Source organism: Phyllopteryx taeniolatus, chromosome 4 (assembly GCF_024500385.1).
Source record: "Phyllopteryx taeniolatus isolate TA_2022b chromosome 4, UOR_Ptae_1.2, whole genome shotgun sequence".
Classification (NCBI taxonomy): Eukaryota; Metazoa; Chordata; class Actinopteri; order Syngnathiformes; family Syngnathidae; genus Phyllopteryx; species Phyllopteryx taeniolatus.
The window spans coordinates 7,624,755-7,648,298 of record NC_084505.1 but is presented as its reverse complement, the minus strand read 5'-3'; the positions used below and the strand labels follow the sequence as shown (position 1 = coordinate 7,648,298).

General features: G+C 41.2%; 1 protein-coding gene across 4 annotated transcripts in view; it reads right to left on the bottom strand.

Moving 5' to 3' along the window:
• ctnna2 (catenin (cadherin-associated protein), alpha 2) overlaps positions 1-23,544 on the bottom strand; it is a 373,639-nt gene that overhangs the window by 339,211 nt on the left and 10,884 nt on the right. For 3 of the 4 annotated variants that reach the window (XM_061772277.1, XM_061772275.1, XM_061772273.1), the window contains exon 2: positions 3,621-3,727. In XM_061772277.1, the coding sequence (XP_061628261.1) occupies positions 3,621-3,722 (102 nt within the window). In that variant the 5' untranslated portion in view covers positions 3,723-3,727. Of the gene's footprint in view, positions 1-333; positions 383-3,620; positions 3,728-23,544 lie in introns of those variants that run through there. The other variant, XM_061772274.1, reaches the window with a different exon arrangement.

Genomic DNA, 23,544 nt, shown 5'->3' with positions numbered 1-23,544 from the left:
AAAGACTACCTCTTTGCTAAAAGTAAGATAACTTTGAAAATTTCATGGTTGTAATCAAACTTAAAGGAAAAGCATAACATCCTCCCTTTCATCCAAAATGTTTTCAGCCATACTCCCTTTCAGTTATCTTAACAGACTATGACAGTGAGTGCAGCATGAATTCTGAACCATTTAAAGTAAGTTAATGTAGTGTTAGAAAGTGAATGCTGTATTTGCAAAGAACACCCAAATGATTCTTATTCATTCATAAGACACAGCGCTAATACATTACAGATGAGGTCTGAGATCGAACACTAATCATGTCGCCATGAAAATAATCGGGTAACTACTTACCATGAATGAATCCATTTCAGAGAATAAAAGCAACCAGAGTAAACATAGCCTGTCAAAAAACAGAAATGCTGTGACAGCTCTCTCTCACTGTGATCTCTCAAACAGAATGATACAGCAGAGATATTGCCCGACGTCACAAAATATCCTAATAATAATGGAAATTCCATCTAAGTGGCAGAATTAGGGCATTCAGCTCATGAGATTAATCCATTTGCCAAGTGGTCGTCATGCAATTTTATCTTGTAACATTTCCTTTGTTTTACGCAAATGTCTGTAAGAAAAAAAGAATTGGCCAAAAGAGTCTACATATTAAATTTCAGGCGGCTGTGGTTCACTTGGTAGAGCGGGCCGTCCAGTGAGCGAAGGGTCAGGGGTTCGAATCCTGGCTCTGACTGTCCACTTGCTCCCAGTCGACCTGGCAGCGCCTTGCATGGCAATAGCCATTGGTGTGTGAATGGGTAGATGTGAGTCTCTATAGGCACCGTGATGGTGTATATAAAGCGCTATATAAGTCCACTCCATTTAATATATAGAATATATTTTAAGATCCAAAGGATATAATTTCCTTTATTCGCCAACCACAAAACCTTATCGAAACAACTTTGTTGTTTGCCCCTCTTAGGCGTAACCTGTGAAATTAATTTCCGCAAAAACTTCATGAAAAATGTCTCTGAAGTCACCTAAAAGACAGTTGTGCAGGAAGTCATTTGAAACCTGAACAAGTATTGCAACACCTCAGCATATATTGTCAGACTTCAGCTCAGTAAGAATCTCAATGATTAACTCCACCAGTGTGCTTTAATTTTTCTTTTTCATATTTACAAACCATTGAGTTAATGTGTAGTGCAAAATTAAGTCCCTAGGTATCTTCAACTATGAACCTGCCTCATACTCTGGCATAGGTTTTAAGAAGACATGCAAACACCAAAGGCATGAAAAAGGTGACCCAAAAAAATAAAAAGAATTTTCGGGGAGATCTGGGGGGATCCCACGACTCCCAGCAGAGATTTATTTTTATTTTAACATAAATTAAGCAATCTGGAAGGCTTTGACGATTTACGTAAATGCATACATGCAAATCAGTCACCTTTTGGCTACTTTTATTTATCAATTATTGCTTATTCATCAACTATTTTGTGTGCGAGACTACGACTTCGACTTCCGCATCGGGCACTGTTTTCGTCATCCCATTTAAGCGCTAGTGACGTTTAAGTCTAGTTCAACAATCAAACGAAACGAGAAAGTCACATGACCTCACACAATGTCTTGCATTGGGCTTCCCGGACATAGGTCTTCACACGAGATAAGCCTGCCCCGCTGATCGTTGTGCGTACGTGGCGGCCATGTTGGGAAGGTCGTCGTTACCACGAAGGCAACAGCGCGCTACTCTTGTTAACATTTAGACGAACAAAAACAACAGCTTTCATGTATTGTAGTATTTGTCTGGCACTGTCTGCCCAAATGTGGATATTTCAGCTCACTTATAACTTGAGAAAACACCATGCAGTAAATTACAGATGTTTTTTTTGTCATTTTGACTGTGCATACACACACAAAGCAACATCAGAATTTGTACATTCACATTTTATTTTGTAATTTTTTTTTTTAATTGATGTTCACGCTGTGGTTAAAAAAAAATCCGAAGTTACTCAGTATTTACTCAGTACTTGAGTAATAATTTCACTGCATACTTTTTACTCAAGTATTTTTTGGGAGGACTACTATTTACTTTTACTAAGTACTCTTACTTGAGGACAATGTTTGGCTACTCTACCCAAATCTGCAGCGTAAATCCTCTATTGTTACGCTTACGTTTAAGCAACATTTTTGCTCATCAGATCAGCCAGTGTGGTATTTGTTGCACTGGTCTTTTGTATTTTCGCATTGAGGTGTTGCGGGTCGGGTCCCAGTGGAACCGCGAAGCAAAAGTAACATCGGCGACAAGAGCTGATCCACTAGTACATTTTGTATTAATTAGGAATTACAATTATCTAATTTGTTTACAGATGGTAATGTTAAATGTGTTAAGTGACGGAGCGCTGTTAAGGATTATGTCACAACACAAAATGAACTAACTTCAAATTCAGAAATGGCCAATTAAAACAGCAAGATATTTTACTTATTTTTTCCCTGGAGGATGCAGTTTGGATTAGCCTTTGAAGTTGGTAATATTGTAAAATGAAGTGAAAGAGACAATGATTTTAGTCAATTCTTATTCAGAATGAGTGTTTAAAGAGCAGGATGCTCTTCATGTGGCACAGCTTGAAGCAGGCATCAGGTGCAGGTGGAGATGGGCCTGACTCAAGTTGGAGGCAAGAACAAAAAAGCAAAGAAATGAGGCAAATTTTATTTTAATCTTAAATTTGTACATCAACATGTACTTGAGCAGTGTAAATAAGTTCTTCTGCGTGAAGAATTTTTTTTTTCTTCTTGCCTTATTGTACTCTTGAGAGGCTTCCAGATTGCTTAATTCATGTTAAAATAAAAAAATATTATCTGCGGGGGTCAGGGGATCCCCCCAGACCCCCCTTTTTGGTCACCTTTTTCATGCCTTTGGTGTTTGCATGTCTGTAAATGGCCTATTTTGAGTTCAAAACGGCAAATTTCGCCAAAAGGTGACTGATTTGCATGTATGTTTAAGAGAGGCTTTGTCATGATAAACCAGAATGCCATCAGTGCGATCTCATGGAGTGTCTGCTTGTCTGTGGTCCAGAGGCCACATTTTATTTTATCTAACCACAATGAATTATCCAATTGCTGTAAAAAATAAAAATAAATAAGTACCACATTTATATCCGAAAACACTTAACACATCCAGTGCATTTACTGAAAAAGATGACTGATCGAGTATGAGGACAGTATACTCCTTAGTTTAGCATCTCACTTTTATTCTGCGGCACAGAGGACACAGTTCAGGGAAATGCCCAAAAATAAATCCCAGGCTTTAGAAACTGCTGCCTTTCAGTTATGCAATTTATCAAAATTGATTGAAAAAAATTCACATAAGACTTAAGCTATCAGAATGAATCCAGGGGACATAAAAGAGTCATAAAACAAAAAAGAAGAGTGATGGGTAGATAGATAACATCCTGTCAGGAAGTTTTGTGTTGTCTTGGATGTGACAGATACATTTAATATTTTCTAGATCAATTTTCTACACAGTTTATCATTTGTTGTATGACAGCAGATAAGACCCTTTTTATTAAGACGATCCTGACCTCACTGTCGTCAATATGTAATAGTCTGTGTTAAATGTTAGATTTGCATCACGAGGTTCAGGGAATTACCTGTGTAACGAGGGGCTCCAGAAGTCTCTCCACAGTCAGCGTGCGGATTTCAAGACTCTTTGGGTCCCATTTCAACAAGATTGGGGAGGTGGCAGTCGTCATGGTCTCTGTAAAGTCAAAAGTAGGTAGAACAGTCTTGAAATTTAGAGTTACACTGGGATAAAATAATACTCTTTCACACAGGTACCATGTGCTTTACTGACACAAAAATAAAGGAGGATAAAACAATTTAAAGCAAGAAATTAAGATGATATAATGGTTTATTTTTTTAATATTACAGTACACGTCAGAGTTGAAGACAATTGGCACTATGACTGCGAACTGAGTGTATGGGTGTTGCCCTTTTGCTTTATGGTTAATAGAGGGAACAGCTAGCACGTGGTTGTTATGGTCTGAAAGCAGAAAGGCAGTTACAAAATTGAAAAATGAGATAATCAGAAAGCTCTGTTGTGGTGTCTAATTTTATACTACACTACCACGATAAACGACAGTATTGTTTTTTGATTTGATTTTTTGATTTAATGATATTACAGCATAATAAATAATTATACACACCTTACAAATTCTGCCCTGGTAATCAAACATATATGTAATATTCTCTCATTTACTAAATAAAAGTAGGGCTGCCCGCGACACTGAACAGGATAAGCGGTACTGAGAATGGATGGATAGATGTAGGGCTGCATTTCACAATAAGAGCAAGTAAATTTATACATGGTAAAATAAAGTGCTTAACTTGAGAAAAATAAAAAATAATTTCCCCTGTTCTGTTTGAAAGAAAGATTAAAATATATGAGAACACTAATGCACTAACTTAATTCAGGCAAACTTTCACTGCCAACGGACCCAGGGTGTTATGTCTTAAATTCTCCCGGTACACAAAAATTCGCCCGGTCCACACAAAGACAATCAGCCTGTTTTTGTGTGTACTCTTCCCGACCATGCACGTCAAACATCAGACAATCTTATGTCATAAGATTATCCTATAAGATTGTCCTTCGGTCTGATGTGTGTTGAGAGTGGATTCATCCCAATTGCAGGTCGGGGCCGACAATCTTAAATAACGAATGCATTCAATATTTACGACCAAAACTCTTCTTGTGTGTGGGGACTGCCGACTTCTCCTGAGTCAAGACGTGGTAAATTATGACATTGAACAGAATCTAGCCTCACATGAAGCGCCATGACTATACAAAAGTAAAAGACCGTAAAGAAAAACAATCATGTCTGACCCGATGTCATTTTTTGGTGTAAAAGTGGTTTCCCCAGACGGCAAAAAAATTTTTTAGGACATCGCCATTTTACAAGCCTCCCAGGTCTTGAAACCTTCGGGAACACACGACAAAAATTGCCGCATACCCGGAAGTGTTTCTTCTTCTTCAATTTTGTGAGATCACGTGTGATCGCGTGAGACTTTGAGATCGTCGGTGGAACAGAATCTTTACGTGTGTGGTGTTCTGTGTTGAGATTATCGTAGCACACCACAAACAATGCGACCAAAACTGTTAATGCCACATTTTTTATCTTTATGTGTGCGGTCTGTTACAAAAAAGCCTACTGTATGTGTGTACCAGCCTTGAGTGAAATCTTTGGGCCAACATTATTTTCCACTTTCTAATTTAACATTAAATTCTGTATTTAAAACTGTATTTGATGATCTTCCATTCAAGCACATAACAATAAACCAGACCCTGTGCACCAAAACCTACCCAAGCTTATCCCCATCCCTTGCTGGTTTGTCTCCAGACCCCAATCCGCCCTCTGTGAGGCCACACGGACATGGATTAAGTTTACTTTCATGGGCGTACAGTATTAACAAATGAGGTTAATACATGATAAGCATTAATTTGGCAAAGAAATAAAGTTAAATTAAGCAAAGAGAGGTTTTAGTATCTTTCACATTCTCTTTTTCAATTTATATTTGCACTAACACAGAGATTACATCTCACAAATGTAATAAAATCATCAGATAATTGTGGACATTGACTGATAAGTAATAACTAACCAGTGCCTGATGTGCCCTACATAATGTTCTTCTTCGATCTAGCGATAATCTGATGATAATCTGAAGATAGGACCTAAATGTGGTTGATAATGTACAACCCCAAATCCAATGAAGTTGGGACGTTGTGTTAAACATAAATAAAAACAGAATTCAATGATTTGCAAATCATGTCCAACCTATATTTAATTGAATACACTACAAAGACAAGATGTTTAATGTTAAAACTGATAAACTTGATTGTTTTTAGCAAATAATCATTAACTTTGAATTTTATGGCTGCAACACATTCCAAAAAGATGGGACAGGGTCATGTTTACCATTGTGTTACATGACCGTTTCTTTTAACAACATTCAATAAACATTTGGGAACTGAGGACACTAATTGTTGAAGCTTAGTAGGTGGAATTCTTTCCCATTCTTGCTTGCAGGCAGGCCGCACTCTTTTACTACAAAGCCACGCTGTTGTAATACCTTTCAGCATTAATGGTGCCTTCACAGATGTGTAAGTTATCCACACCATTGGCACTAACACAGCCCCATACCATCACAGATGCTGGCTTTTGAACTTTGCGTCCATAACAGTCCGGGTGGTTCTTTTCCTCTTTGGCCCGGAGGACACAATGTTCACAATTTCCAAAAACAATTTGAAATGTGGACTCGTCGGACCACAGAACACTTTTTCACTTTGCATCAGTCCATCTAAGACAGGCATGCCCAAAGTCCGTCCCGCGGGCCAAATCCGGCCGTGTCCAAATTTTCTCCGGCCCGGAGCATCATGTCATAAAATCAATAATATGTGGCCCGCCAGCACAGTTTACCACAGTAAACAATGCACACATACAAAAAAAAAGCCATTTTATATTTCACCAGAGGGTGGCAGTAGACCTGTGGCCGCACTCTCGTCGCGTGACCACTGTGTGAACTTTTACCCCTGCGGTATTTGTAGTATATTTTAATAGTAACACAATCAGAGTTCCTTTGCACAGGACAAATGGTGGGAGACCTGTATTCACTCAAACTATCTTTTCTTTGTACTTCTACTGTTTTGATAGCACAACAGCGCTTTTTCACAAGAGCCCGTGACTCAAATGAAAATTCTACAAAGGCGAGCTATGAGTCTCAGTGAATTGATTTTTTGTGATGATCAAACCACAGTTTTGTCAAATTTCTGTCATCTAATTTGACTATAAACAGCCTTTTTGTGAAAACACACAGATCAAGCAGAACAATGACTGACACCAATATTTTTTTCTCAAACATCTGAACATAAAACAACACTGAGAAAGTACTTCAGGCAGAAAAAATATTTATTTACAAGTATAACTATGTACACAATTTACATTAGACAAAAATGCAAGAACAAATTGGGCTTCCACACTTGCACTTTCTTCCTCCAAATTCTCCTCCTCTACCGTTTGCGCAATAGTCCAGGTTGTTATTACCTTGCGCATAAAATCTAGCAAAGTTTTATCCACATCTGGTTTTTATTCTTCTGTGGCAGTGAATGGGATCTTGTGTGGCTGTCATTCTCCTTGAAACCAGTCCATACTTCTGCTCGAAGCACAACCTGTGCAGTTTAGAAATATAACTATTACTATAAAAATACATTGTTGAAATTGCTGTCGTGGGACGAGGAGGAAAAAAAAACCTTTCAATTACCTTTTTTGTCTGCACTGCGTACTGGAATGGGAGTCGAATGTCTGCTGGATGCATAACCTGTTTTTAAAAATACATACGATGACTACAGAATACTTTTTATTGATGTGTTTTGCAAGGGTAAAAAAAAACCAACACATTACTTTTCTTCATCACAATCCTAAAAGACGTTCGACTCGCGGGTCTTGAATTTCTGTAAGATGGACGAGCTGTAAATGGAAATTTTAAATCAGTACTGGCAACTAATGTTACATTGTAACATGAACTAGTGGGACTGAATTATGTTTTTATGTAACAAGGATTGAAGGAGCGTGTTTGGTCGCTAAATGTAGCAAACGCTAGCTGCAAACGAGTTACCTTAGTCTTCGCCTGCGTCGGACTTCGTCGGAGGAAGCTCAGGATGAAGCTTGACTGTTTATCCAAAAGGGAGTTCACTCATCTGACAATTTCGGATCCCATTTATTCAAATCCTGGTTGGCAGACGATCAGCCGGCAAGTGGCCGAGATTATCTCGCCATATGTATGGGCCGGCATTTTGAGCAATAGTTTTGCAACAAAGCGATCGGCTCGGAGTGTCATCCTTTATTCCCCCGCATGATCTAAGGCGTCATTCCTCTCGATTGCAGGAATATTTTTCTTGCCTTGGCGTGATAAATTTGTAGTACCGAAATCTTTATTTTTTAATTTTTTTATTTTGTCTTCTCTCTTTTCCGCCATTATGTTTGCACTATACATTATGTCTTCTCATTGTCTCTGCACCCCCCCCCCCCCCCCTTTCTTATTCCTCTTCTTACTCTGAGGGACGTTCACCTCAAGGCATTGTTGCCCTCTACAGGGTGCTATTCCTCATTGCAATTATCCAGATGCTTGACGATCACACATAAACTGCACAAGACCCTCCACCACCCATCCCAGTTAAAAAACGCCATTGACATCTTCAGACAGCATTGGCAGGGAATAGATGGATTCTTAATGACGTCTTTGGACGGCATTGGCAGGGAATGAGTTAAAGGAACCTGTTTGAACTTATCAGTATAAAAGACACCTGTCCACAACCTCAAACAGTCACACTCCAAACTCTACTATGGCCAAGACCAAAGAGCTGTCAAAGGACACCAGAAACAAAATTGGAGACCTGCACCAAGCTGCGAAGACTGAATCTGGAATAGGTAAGCCGCTTGGTGTGAAGAAATCAACTGTGGGAGCAATTATTAGAAAATGGAAGACATACAAGACCACTGATAATCTCCCTCGATCTGGGGCTCCACACAATATCTCACCCCGTGTGGTCAAAATGATCCCAGAATCCCAGAACCACACATGGGACCTAGTGAATGAAATGCAGAGAGCTCGGGACCAAAGTAACAAAGGCTCCCATCAGTAACACACTACGCTGCCAGGGGCTCAAATCCTACAGTGTACCCCTGCTTAAGCCAGTACATGTCCAGGCCCGTCTGAAGTTTGATGGAGAGCATTTGGATGATCTACAAGAGGATTGGGAGAATGTCATATGGTCAGATGAAACCAAAATATAACTTTTGAGTAAAAAAATCAACTTGTCATGTTTGGAGGAGAAAGAATGCTGAGTTGCATCCAAAGGACTACTACTACTGTGAATCATGCTTCAGAGCTGTTCTTCTGCTAAGGGACCAGGATGACTGATCTGTGTCAAGGAAAGAATAAATGGGGCCATGCATCGTGAGATTTTGAATGAAAACCTCCTTCCATCAGCAAGGGTATTGAAGATGAAACGTGACAGCCTGACAATGATCCCAAACAGCATGACAATGATCACAAACACAACGCCCGGGCAACGAAGGAGTGGCTTCGTAAGAAGCATTTCAATGTCCGGGAGTGGCCTAGCCAGTCTCCAGATCTAAACCCCATAGAAAATCTTTGGAGGGAGTTGAAAGTCTGTGTTGCCCAGCGACAGCCCCAAAACATTACTGCTCTTGAGGAGATCTGCATGGAGGAATGGGCAAGAATAACAGCAACAGTGTGTGGAAACCTTGTGAAGACTTACAGAAAACGTTTGACCTCTGTCATTGCCAACAAAGGGTATATAACAAAGTACTGAGATTAACTTTTGTTATTGACCAAATACTTATTTTCCACCATCTTCTTCTTCTTTTCCTTTCGGCTTGTCCCGTTAGGGGTCGCCACAGCGCGTCATCCTTTTCCATGAGAGCCTATCTCCTGCATCCTCCTCTCGAACACCAACTGCCATCATGTCTTCCCTCACGACATCCATCAACCTTCTCTTTGGTCTTCCTCTAGCTCTCTTGCCTGGCAGCTCCATCTTCATCATCCTTCTACCAATATACTCACTATTTCTCCTCTGGACGTGTCCAAACCATCGAAGTCTGCTCTCTCTAACTTTGTCTCCAAAACATCGAACCTTGGCTGTCCCTCTGATGAGCTCATTTCTAATTTTATCCAACCTGGTCACTCCGAGAGCGAACCTCAACATCTTCATTTCCGCCACCTCCAGCTCTGCTTCCTGTTTTCTCTTCAGTGCCACTGTCTCTAATCCATACATCATGGCTGGCCTCACCACTGTTTTATAAACTTTGCCCTTCATCCTAGCAGAGACTCTTCTGTCACATAACACACCTGACACCTTCCTCCACCCGTTCCAACCTGCTTGGACCCGTTTCTTCACTTCCTGACCACACTCACCATTGCTCTGGACGGTTGACCCCAAGTATTTAAAGTCCTCTACCCTTGCCATCTCTTCTCCCTGTAGCCTCATTCTTCCCCCACCACCGCTCTCATTCATGCACATATATTCTGTTTTACTTCGGCTAATCTTCATTCCTCTTCTTTCCAGTGCATGCCTCCATCTTTCTAACTGTTCCTCCAGCTGCTCCCTGCTTTCACTGCAGATCACAATGTCATCTGCAAACATCATGGTCCACGGGGATTCCAGTCTAACCTCATCTGTCAGCCTATCCATCACCACTGCAAAAAGGAAGGGGCTCAGGGCTGATCCCTGATGCAGTCCCACGTCCACCTTAAATTCTTCTGTCACACCGACAGCACACCTCACCGCTGTTCTGCTGCCCTCGTACATGTCCTGTATTATTCTAACATACTTCTCTGCCACTCCAGACTTCCGCATGCAGTACCACAGTTCCTCTCTGGGTACTCTGTCATAGGCTTTCTCTAGATCTACAAAGACACAATGTAGCTCCTTCTGACCTTCTCTGTACTTTTCCATCAACATCCTCAAGGCAAATAATGCATCTGTGGTACTCTTTCTAGGCATGAAACCATACTGTTGCTCGCAAATACTCACTTCTGTCCTGAGTCTAGCCTCCACTACTCTTTCCCATAACTTCATTGTGTGGCTCATCAACTTTATTCCTCTATAGTTGCCACAGCTCTGCACATCACCTTTGTTCTTAAAAATGGGCACCAGTACACTTTTCCTCCATTCCTCAGGCATCTTCTCACGCACTAGAATTCTATTGAACAAGCTGGTCAAAAACTCCACAGCCACCTCTCCTAGATGCTTCCATACCTCCACAGGAATGTCATCAGGACCAACTGCCTTTCCATTTTTCATTCTCTTTAATGCCTTTCTAACTTCCCCCTTACTAATCATTGCCACTTCCTGGTCCACCACACTTGCCTCTTCTACTCTCCCTTCTCTATCATTTTCCTCATTCATCAACTCCTCGAAGTATTCTTTCCATCTACCTAGCACACTGCTGGCACCAGTCAACATATTTCCATCTCTATCCTTAATCACCCTAACCTGCTGCACATCCTTCCCATCTCTATCCCTCTGTCTAGACAGCCTGTATAGATCCTTTTCTCCTTCTTTAGTGTCCAACCTGCCATACATGTCATCATATGCCTCTTGTTTTGCCTTTTGCACCTCTACCTTTGCCCTGTGTCGCATCTCAATGTATTCCTTTCGCCTCTCCTCGGTCCTCTCAGTGTCCCACTTCTTCTTAGCTAACCGTTTTCCTTGTATGATTTCCTGTACTGTGAGGTTCCACCACCAAGTCTCCTTCTCTCCTTTCCTGCCAGAAGATACACCAAGTACTCTCCTGCCTGCTTCTCTGATAACCTTGGCTGCAGTGGTCCAGTCTTCTGGAAGCTCTTCCCGTCCACCGAGAGCCTGTATCACCTCTTCCCGAAAAGCTGCACAACACTCGTCCTGTCTCAGCTTCCACCACATGGTTCTCTTCTCTGCCTTTGTCTTCCTAATTTTCCTCCCCACCACCAGAGTCATTTTACACACCACCATCCTATGCTGTCTAGCCACACTCTCCCCTACCACTACCTTACAGTTGGTAACCTCCTTCAGATTACATCGTCTGCACAAGATGTAATCCACCTGTGTGCTTCTACCTCCGCTCTTGTAGGTCACCCTATGTTCGTGCCTCTTCTGGAAAAAAGTGTTCACTACAGCCATTTGCATCCTTGTTGCAAAGTCTACCACCATCTGTCCCTCCAAGTTCCTTTCCTGGATACCGTACTTACCCATCACTTCTTCATCACCCTTATTACCTTCACCAACATGTCCATTACAATCTGCACCAATTACGACTCTCTCTCTGTCTGGGATGCTCAGAACTACATCATCTAGCTCCTTCCAGAATTTCTCTTTCACCTCTAGGTCACATCCTACCTGTGGGGCATAGCCACTAATCACATTACACATAACACCCTCAATTTCAAATTTCAGCCTCATCACTCGATCTGATACTCTTTTCACCTCCAAGACATTCTTAGCCAACTCTTCTTTTAAAATAACCCCGACTCCATTTCTCTTCCCATCTACACCATGGTAAAATAATTTAAACCCTCCCCCTAAACTTCTAGCCTTACTGCCTTTCCACCTGGTCTCCTGGACACACAATATATCAACCTTTCTCCTAATCATCATGTCAACCAACTCCAGAGATTTTCCTGTCATAGTCCCAACATTCAAAGTCCCCACATTCAGTTCTAGGCTCTGTGTTTTCCTCTTCTCTTTCTGCCGAAGAACCCGCTTTCCACCTCTTCTTCTTCTTCTTCTTTGACTTCGACTTCGACCCACAGTAGCTGAATTTCCAACAGCGCCCTGCAGGTTGACGGCGCCGGTGGCGGACGTTGTTAACCCGGGCCACGACCGATCCGGTATGGAATTCTTTGGATGAACGCTCATATTTGTTTGGCAAGGTTTTAAGCCGGATGCCCTTCCTGACGCAACCCTCTGCATTTATCCGGGCTTGGGACCGGCCTACAGTTTGCACTGACTTGTGCCCCCCATAGGGCTGCATTTTCCACCATAATTTGCTAATAAAGTCTTTTAAAATCAGACAAAGTGATTTTCTGGATTTTTTTTCCTCATTTTGTCTCTCATGGGTAAGGTATACCTATGATGAAAATTACAGGCCTCTCTCATCTTTTTGAGTGGGAGAACTCAGACAATTGGTGGCCGACTAAATACTTTTTTGCCCCACTGTGTTTGTGTGGGGGAGATGGAAGAGCTTTTTTTATTTTTTTATTTTATAAGATGTACTCGGCCCAAAATTCACTCCGGGAATTTAGATGGAGAGGCCCTCGGTGCGCACAACCGAAGACCGATTTTTTTTTGTTCCTGCTGCCTTGCAACGAAGCACTGAACACTAACCAGTGAGCGGTGACCGTGATTTCAGGTCTCATCATTTTTGCTGTATACACTGTATGCATAATACAACCGTCTACCCAGTACGGCAGCCTTACACACAGCATCTCTACCGGTCTGGTTATTACTGCTTCCTGTTCCATTCTCTTCCATCTCCCCCAATAAGACCACCACATCTTCCTCCTCCTCCTCGTTCTCTAAGACCAGCACCACTTCCTCACTGCCACTATGGGGTCACCTAGTCCCTCAATAACCCCTCTGCGAGTGACTTTCACCCCTGATGCTGCTACAAATAATGATATTAATCATAACAACAGTAACTGTATGTTCTTAATACACAAAAGCAATCGAATCAAATGCCATATACCACACACGCACGCACACGCGCATGCACACACGCAGGGGCGCGCAAACACACACACCCACTCACACACACACACACACACACGCCCAAACTGTTGGAAGGTTTACGCTTTCTTATATCAGAGTAATCACACTCATTTGTTCACATATAAAATCATATGTAAGTATCCCTTAATTGCTTCAAGTGTAACTCTCAAAGTCAGGTCACAGAGACATGCAACAAGAATCAAAGATGCTTGCAATACATAAGGACTAAAGTATTTAACAATTTCATATACCAAATAATTTGCATAACAAATGCGTGGCCTGCTAGGTCTAATATTTTGCCATTTTCCCACTGTGCCCACCTGTAGTCGTGCTGCTGGATCATTCGTCCACTGAAAAGATCTGTCAGCTTTGCACATTTTGGTTCACGTTGGGTGTGGGGGTAGGGCAGCGGAGTTGACCCGCTTAGGGCTTGTCTGCTGCTTAACAACAATTGTTGGTCGCACCGGACATGGCACAACAGCAAGGGTCTGACGAAGTTACAAATCATAAAAAGGCTCCAGCCTGCAGGCTATAATCTATACCGGTACTCGAGCCGACGGCCGGGACACTCGGCTTGGCGTACACAGCGCACGCGACCGATGCCCTAGTGCATGGCTTTGTTTACATAAGGCTACCCTATAAGTCATCTTGTATTTGGTCATTCGTAGTCTGTAATTATGTTTTGTTAAAAGATAGCTGTGTGTATTGGAAATTATACAGGAATTATCCTATTTAAAAAACAACAACAACAACAAAAAGTTGCTTAGCAAGGTCGGCCTGGAATGGACCGGCAGTTCGGGAGTTGTCCCGAAATTCCCAATTGCCACCCTGCCCCTGCTTGATAGAGTGTTAAGAGTTTTTGTGGCTCTGCAGCGGCTGGTCATTAAAACCCAGAAATGCCACGTTGGTGTTCAGCTGAGTTGAGTGGGTGGGTAACAGCCACAAAGTGTCAAGGTACAGTATAATATATGAATATATTTTCCAAATAATACATCATACTGTCAGCGATTTCAAATCCTGTTGTTTACAAGCAGTTTTGGTGTTCAAGGGCTTTTGCATTCAAACAACAAAGCGCATACATAGATATCAACCTTAAACCATGTCACACTCATTTTGAGCTACAGTGCCATGAAAAAGTATTGGCCCCCTTTCAAATTCATATATTTTTGCGTAGGTTCCCCACTTTACTGTTTAAGATCATCAAACAAATTTAAATATCAGACAAATATAACCCAAGTGAACTTAAAACAGTTTTTAAATGGTGATTTATTTTGTTAAGGAAAAAAAAACTAGTCAGTTACCTGGCCCTGTGTGAAAAAGTAACAGCCCCCTAAACCTAATAACTGGTTGGGCCATCCTTCGCAGCAACAATTGAAATGAAGTGTTTTCTACAACTGGCAATGAATTTTTCACATCTCTGTGGAAATATTTTGGCCCACTCTTCCTTGCAGATTTTTTTTTAATTCAGCAAAAATGGAGTGTTTTCATAACGGCCTTTTTAAGATCACGCCACTGCATTTCAATCGGATTAAAGTCTGGACTTCGACTAGGCCACTCCAAAACCTTCATTTTGTTTTTCTAAGCCATTCAGAAGTTGACTTGCTGGTGTGTTTTAGATGGTTATCCTTCTGCATAACCAAAGTGCACTTCAGGTTGAGGTCACAAACTGATGGCTGAACATTCTCCTTCAGGATTTTCTGTTCAAGAGCAGAATTCATGGTTCAGTCAATCACAGCAAGTTGTCCAGGTCCTGAATAGGCAAAACAGCCTAAGGCTATCACACTACCACCACCATGTTTGACTGTTTGTATGATGTTCTTTTTCTAAAATTCTGTACACTCTACATTTACACCAGATTTAAGGAAAAGTTCTACTTTTATCTCGTCAGTCCATATAACATTCTCCCAAAAGTCTTGGGAATCATTCTGATGTTTTTTGCAAAAGTAAGACAAGCCTTTATGTACTTTTTCGTCAGCAGTGGTTTTCGCCTAGGAACTCTGCCATGGATGCCATTTTTGTCCAGTCTCTTCCCTATTGTTGCATCATGAACACTGACCTGAATTGAAGCAAGGGAGGCCTGTAGTTCTTTAGAAGTTGTCCTGATTTCCTTTCTGGCCTCCTGGATGAGTCATTGCTGTTCTCTTGGGGTAATCTTTGCAGGCTGGCAACTCCTGGGATGGTTCACCACTGATCCATGTTTTTTCCATGTGAGAATAATGGCTCTCCCTGTGGTTCGCTGGAATCCTAAAGCTTTAGAAATGGGTTTTTAACCCTTTCCAGAAAGATAGATTACTTTATTTCTCGACAAAGCTGGAATTTCTTTGGATTGTGTCATTTTGTAGCAGCTTTTTTTTTTTTTTTTTTTGTGATTTCTTGATTGAACATGTTATCAGGCTTGGGTGTGATTCATGAAAATTAACCACATTAGCCACAATTAATTTATGATTTAACAAGTGGGATAATTACTTTGTCAAACAGCCAGGTAACTTTTAATAGTTTTATTTTAATTAATAAATGAAATCATTTAAAAACAGCATTTCAGGTGCACTAATCTTGTACATTTTGGCAATTATTGCAGTGTTTACTCATGACCGGGGATCGGTTGGTCCCGGAGTGGTCCCTCTCCTCGCATCTCAGAAGGAAAACGGAGCAGGCTCGGTTGAAGAAAAAGAATGCAGAAAAATAAAAACAAAAGAGGCGGAAGAAGATAATTTGTTGTCCCGTTGAATGCACTTGTAACTTTCCTGCTTAGTGAGCTTGCTGTGGGCTTCGATCTTGCCCTCAACTGCGGTTGTACTAGGTTTGGATGCAGGGCATGATTTCTCAAAGCCGCATGGCTGGCTTTTTCAATCGGACTTGTCTGGCCCTTGCTCGAGCACGTGGTTTTGTCACCGGGTGACAACGGAACAAAGAAAGGGGGAGGGGGTTGGCCGAAGGCCACCCCGTAGCTGGGGAGATGTGAGAAAGAGCCAGGAAGCAAGGCAAGAGAGAGGGAGAGCGATAGAGCAAAGGTTAAATACCCAGGAGGCGTGTCCAAGAGGGACGGAGAAACCTGGAGAAGACCACACCCATCAGCTTGAATCTCGTCTACAATTTTGACATATAAGGGGTGTAAAAATCATATTTTAATATAAAATACTCCCAACATTGTACACTTTACTCATAGATCACACATATAGAATGATTGTTTAAATTTTAGTCTTGGCAAATCAGGTGTTTATGGTTCAATCACATTTCATGCTATTTGGTGCTTCAAATCAGGGCAAACAGTTCTCAAAGTCTCGCAGCCGCATCTGTAAAGTTGACACACTGACTCCGACATAAAGGCATACATTTGGAATATTTCTGCAGAGTTTGTGAAATATCAAAACGGAAATTTGATCTTCAGTTTGAAACAACTTTGAATGGAGCTTCACGGGTTGCAGTACTCTCAAACGCCAATGGGTGGCGCCTTGCGTGCACATTTGGATATTAAGCAAATAGTTCATTGCTTGTATTGTCATTCCATTGATCTTTCCCAGCTTGGGCTCCCGGAGAGAGGATCCCAACTTTTGGCTGCTGTCAGTTCAAATGAAGAAAATAGCTCTTTGATGACTGTAAACCAAGATTTCGAGGGGACCTGCTAATTAATTTAGGGTCCAGTAGGCATCTTCTAGTGGTTGTCTCGAACAGCAGGGCCACAGGGAAGAATGCAGCTTATCAAGTTGTGGGGGAGGTTTTAGCAACTGAGTCATGGGGGAGGTTTTAGCAACTGGGTCAAGAGTCACTACACGCGTCTATTGTGTTGGTCAAAAAAGAAAACAACGGGGGCAAACGTGTGGTGGGGGTGATCACCGGTGCTCAGGAGAAGACGTTCGTTCAAGGATTGCTTGAGGTATATTCACGTACTTTTAATACAATAAGGCTCGCAAGCAGGCAACAAAACGTTATGTAGCCTAGCAATGTAGTGCTAGCATTAACGGTTGTATGTACAGTTGGTACGGAAAGTATTCAGACACCCTTAAATCTTTCACTCTTTTTTATATTGCAGCCATTTGCTAAAATATTTATTTTTCCTCATTAATGTACACACAGCACCCCATATTGACAGAAAAAAATTAAACCGTTTACATTTTTTTCAGATTTATTAAAAAACAAAAACTGAAATATCACACAGCCGTAAGTATTCAGACCCCTTGCTTAGTATTTCGCAGAAGCACCCTTCACAGAAGCACCATTCGCAGAAGCACCCTTTGAAGCTAATACCTCCATGAGTTTTTCACACTTGGATTTGGGGATCCTGTGCCATTCCTCCTTGCAGATCCTCTCCAGTTATGTCAGGTTGGATGGTGAACGTTGGTGGACAGCCATTTTCAGGTCTCTCCAGAGATGTTCAATTGGGTTTAAGTCAGGGCTCTGGCTGGGCCATTCAAGAACAGTCACAGAGTTGTTCTGAAGCCACTCCTTTGTTATTTTAGCTGTGCTTAGGGTCATTGTCTTTTTGGAAGGTGAACCTTCGCCACAGTCTGAGGTCCTGAGCACTCTGAAGAAGGTTTTTGTCCAAGATATCCCTGTACTTGGCCGCATTCATCTTTCCTTCGATTGCAACCAGTCATCCTGTCCCTGCAGCTGAAAAACACCCCCACAGCATGATGAGAGGCTTCTGTTGGGCCACTCTGCCATAAAGCCTCGACTGTTGACGGTTGACTTTCTAGAACTTTCTCCCATCTCCCGACTGCATCTCCGGAGCTCAGCCTCAGTGATATTTGGGTTCTTCATTACCTCTCTCACCAAGGATCTTCTCCCCCGATTGCTCTGTTTGGCCAGATGGCCAGCTCTCGGAAGGGTTCTGGTCGTCCCAAACGTCTTCCATTTAAGGATTATGGAGGCCACTGTGCTCTTAGGAACCTTAAGTGCTGCATAAATGTTTTTGTTACCTTCTGAATCTGTGCCTTGCCACAATTCTGTCTCTGAGCTCTTCAGGCAGTTCCTTTGACCTCATGATTCTCATTTGCTCTGACATGCACAGTGACCTGTAAGGTCTTATATAGACAGGTGTGTGGCTTTCCTAATCAAGTCCAATCAGTATAATCAAACACAGCTGGACTCCAATGAAGGTGTAGAACCATCTCAAGAATGATCAGAATAAATGGACAGCACCCTTAGTTAAATATATGACTGTCACTGCAAAGGGTCTGAATACTAATGGCTGTGTGATATTTCAGTTTTTCTTTTTCAATAAATTTTCAAAAATTTCAACAATTCTGTTGGGGTGCTGTGTGTACATTAATGAGGAAATGAATGAACTTAAATGATTTTAGCAAATGGCTGCAATATAAAGTGTGAAAAATTTAAGGGGGTCTGAATACTTTCCGTACCCACTGTAAACATGCCGGCGTTCTGTCGACTCATGCTCTAAAGGTTTGGTGTGTGTGAGAAGTAATTTAATAAAAAATTTAATTAAAATGTAATGAATTAATTTAATTCCAGTAAGTTAGCACCCATTATTTCTGTCATGTAATGCTGGTTTGACCTGACTGATTAGAATACATGACCTGAATAGAGAATACTTTTGAAAATACTCAGTATACAGTGCACAAGTATATATAGTAAGTGAACAAGTAATTTAAATGGACACATTACTCCAATCTTGTGATCGGATTGGTGATCGGTTATCGTTTTTTTTAAACTCGGTGATCGGTCCCAAAAATCCTGATCGTGTAAAGCCTACTGTTCATAAAAAGTACTTAATTACTATTTGTTTACAGGCACCTCACACACTTTAGCTTTCATAATGTATTGTCTAATATTGACCGTCCAGAGGAGAAATAGTGAGTATATTGGTAGAAGAATGATGAAGATGGAGCTGCCAGGCAAGAGAGCTAGAGGAAGACCAAAGAGAAGGTTGATGGATGTCGTGAGGGAAGACATGATGGCAGTTGGTGTTCGAGAGGAGGATGCAGGAGATAGGCTTACATGGAAAAGGATGACACGCGACAACGGGACAAGCCGAAAGGAAAAGAAGAATGTATTGTCGAATATTGATGTGTCTGCCTTTCAAGTGAAGCCATCATTCATGGACTGATTTTCTTGTGTGTTTCTTAAACGTGCAACAGTGAAGTTGCATTTACAGTCATCTTTATGTCACCAAGACACAACACAACATTAAAACGCTGCAATTTACTGTTTCATGGCGGACATGGGCGCTGAAAGCTACATATATCTTTCTTCAGTTCGCAAAGATGCAAATTACACAACGGAGAAAAAAAAAACGCTGAAACGGGCTAGCTAAAACTTGCCTTAAAAAAAACATGCAGCCAATCATGCAGAGAAGTGTGTGTGTTGACTCAACAAGGAGGGGGATGAGCTCGGCGGCAGCCCCACAGGCAGAGTGGATTAGAGAGACAGCAGCAAAGCGGCAGATTCTGCACGCAGTCCAAACAAGTATTCACAGCGCTTCACTTTTTTCACATTTTTTTATGTTACAGCCTCATTCCACAATGGAATAAATTCTTTTTTTTCCCTCAAAATTCTACACACAACACCCCATAATGACAACATGAATTTTTTCTTCATAATATTTCACAAATGTTATTAAAAATACAAAAAATAAGAAATCACAGGTACATAAGTGTTCACAGCCTTTACCACAAAGCTCAAAATTTTGTTTCGGTGGATCATGTTTCTTCTGATCATCCTTGAGAGGTTCCTGTCTGTATAAGGTCCCACAGTTGACAGTAGCGTTGGGCATCGAGAACCGATTGGAACCATGACTAACATTCCGGTTCTCCCGTAATCATTCATATTAAAAAATTTCGGTTCCCAGTTTTGATGCCTAAAGTCTGTCGACCTTGATGAAGAAAGTGGAGAAAACCAATAAAGAACCAGCAAAAACCAACGAAGAAAAACGCACACAAAGACGTGCTTGTTCCCAACGGCAGCGACGGCAAACGAAAGTGTGTCTTAACTTTGTTAAAATAAATGACCAGTCGCCTCAGTGCAACACTTGGAATAAGATTATATTGTGCAAAGAGGCTTTCATGATGTGTATAAGTCTGAAGTGCTTCCTCCCGCTCCGAGCCTCAGCCTCGACCGCGTGGAACTTCAGTGAAGTCAACTCTCAGTCCATTGGGTGAGTGTGAAACAATAAAATACATCTATCCCAACACTGAAGCAGCTAACTAGTTAAACGGTGGCTTGCACTCTTGCACTGATGGTTTTTAGCGTTTATTTAAGTCTTCAAACCAACGTAAGAGCTGATGACAGAAAAAATATATTTAAATTATTTTACCATACTGGAAAGAAAGTAGAAACAGTTGCATTACAAGCTTAACATTGAGCTAAAACTTCACCAAAGGTCAAACTAGCAACTTTACATCACAATGAATTGGGACAAAATTCACAAAACGTTGTCTCACAGTATCACAAACACTAACCTTGTGGATAGGTAATGGAATCAACATTTTATGGCATTTGGTTCCATTCATTACTCTTTTTCTTGCCGTTTAGTTTTACTTGCATTTTTAAAATTCACCAGTGTCGTGTGACGTTACCTTTCCTGCCAAAATGCTGAGTTCCGGTGCGTACCCTTCAAAATAAAAGGCGGCAAGCTTAAAACAGGAAGTCAAGTTAAAACTTGCACATATCAATCATATGACGTGATAAAACAGTCGCAAATAACTATTTTAACAATGCTATATTTAACTTTTAGCTGAAACGTTAATGAATATTATGTGAATTGGGATACTTCCACACACATTGCCTTTTAGTTTAATATTGATACTGTATATAAAGAATCCCGAGTCAAATGTTAATTTTAGTCTATGCTGTGGGTTGCAAAGAAAATGGATGTTCATAATTTGGACACCCTTTATTTAAAACATGCAAACTTTTCTGACCCAGCCCCTAAAAGAATCAGACTCGAGAATCATTTGTAACCGGAATCAAAATGAGGAACCAGAATCGGGACCGGAGTTGCTCAAATTCAAACGATGCCCAACCCTAGTTGACAGTGGATGTCAGAGCACAAACCAAGCTTGCAGTCAAAGGAATTGTCTGTCGACATCTGAGACACGATTATCTCGAGGCACAAATCTGGGGAAGGGTACAGAAACATTTCTGCTGCTTTGAAGGTTCCAATGAGCACAGTGGCCTTCATTATCCGTAAATGGCAGTCCTACCCACCAGGACTCTCCCAAGAACTGGCCGCCCGTCTTAACTGAGCAATTGGGGGAGAAGGGCCTTTTGTCAGGGTGGTTACCAAGAACCCGATGGTCACTCTGTCGAACTCCACCGGACTTCTGTGGAGAGAGGAGAACCTTCCAGAAGGAAAACCATCTGTGCAGCACTCCACCAATCAGGCCTGTATGGCAGAGTGGCCAGTGGAGTTTGCCAAAAGGCACCTGAAGGACTCTCAGACCATGAGAAAGAAAATTATCTGGTCTGATGAGACAAAGATTGAACTCTTTGGCATGAATTCCAGGCGTCATGTTTCGAGGAAACCAAGGACCGCTCATCACCTGACCAATATCTGTGTGCGAGACCCCCTTTGGCTCTTAAATATTTTTGTGGATTATTTGCTCTACAAAATAAATTGTTGTGGTCTATTCCTATCATTATTTTATAATCTAAAAATACAGACCCTTTCCAAAAGATTAGACTATCATGGGAAAGTTTATTTATTTCCATAATTCCATTCGAAAAGTTAAACTTTCATAGAGTATAGATTTAGGGCCCACAATTTAAACAATTTCAAATAATTATTTGTTTATTTTTACAAGATTTGGGCTTCCAGCTCATAAAACCCACGAAATCAGGAATTAAAAAAATTAGAATACTGTGAAGAAATCACCATTTACTTATAATTTTTTGTAGGGAAAAAAAAAAGAAATTACATGAACTCAATGAAAATATGGTACTTTCAAAACAATATGTTAATCTTCTATACTTGTTTGGGAATCACTTTGTTTTAATCACTGCCTTGATGCGCCGTGGCAATGAGGCAATCAGCCTGTGGCATTGCCTGGGAGTTATGAAAGCCCAGATTTTCTTGATGCTTGCTGTCAGTTCTTTGTTTTTGGGTCTGGTGACCCTCATTTTCCTCTTGATAATACCCCATAGATTCTCAATGGCGTTTCGATCCGGCGAGCTGGCTGGCCAGTCAAGCACTGTGATGGCATGGGGATCAAACCAGGTTTTGGTGCTCCAAAACATTCTGGTAGACGGTTTGCGGTAACCTTGGATTTAAGAAAGCAGAGTTTACCAACACCTGCATTGGATATTGCACCCAAAATCATAACTGACTTTGGATATTTCACACTGGACCTCAAGCAGCTTGGGTTCTGTTCTTCACCCATCTTCCTCTGAACCCTTGGAACTTGATTCACGAATGAAAGGCACACTTTACTTTCATCGGAATAGAGGACCTTGGACCACTGGCCAACAGTCCAATCCTTCTTCTCCTTGGCCCAGTTGAGACACTTGCTGCGGTGGCTCGGCCCGAGGAACCCAACAGTTGTAGCCCATCTCCCGGAAGCGTCTGAATGTGGTGGTTTTTGAAGCTGTGACTCCAGCCTCATTTCACTCTTTCTGGATCTCTGCTAGATTCTTGAATCTTCTGTGTTTGATAATCTGCTGAAGCCCACGGTGATCTCTTTTGCTAGTGCATCTTCTCCTGCCATATTTTGTCCTTCCACTCGACTTTCCATTTATATGTTTGGACACAGCACTCTGTGAACAGCCAGCCTCCTAACCTATGAACTTTTGTGGTTTACCCATCCTATGGAGGGTATCAATGATGGTCTTCTGGCCCCATATTGAACCCAACTGAGACAACTGAACATAACTGAAACAATTTAATGACACCTGGGGAAACCTGTGCAGGTGCTTTGAGTTTTGTAGATATGATTAGTGTGTGACACTCAGTTTAAAACAATTCTGGCCTGCAAAATTTGGGCTGATTTCTTCACAGCATTCTAATTTTTTGAAGTCCTGATTTTGTGGGTTTTATGACCTGGAAGCCCAAATTATGTAAAAATAAACAAATAAATACTTGAAATTGTTTAGATTGTGGGCCCTGAAACTATAATATATTAAAGTTTAACTTTTTGAATGGAATTATGGAAATAAATAAAATTTCCATGATATTGTAATTTTTTTGGAAAGGGTCTGTCTTTGATAGTGTTGTTTTATTTTTTGTACAGTGCCATAAAGAAACAATGCTAAGGGATACATGTTTCTTTTACATCTGAAAATAGGGTTACACAAATGTC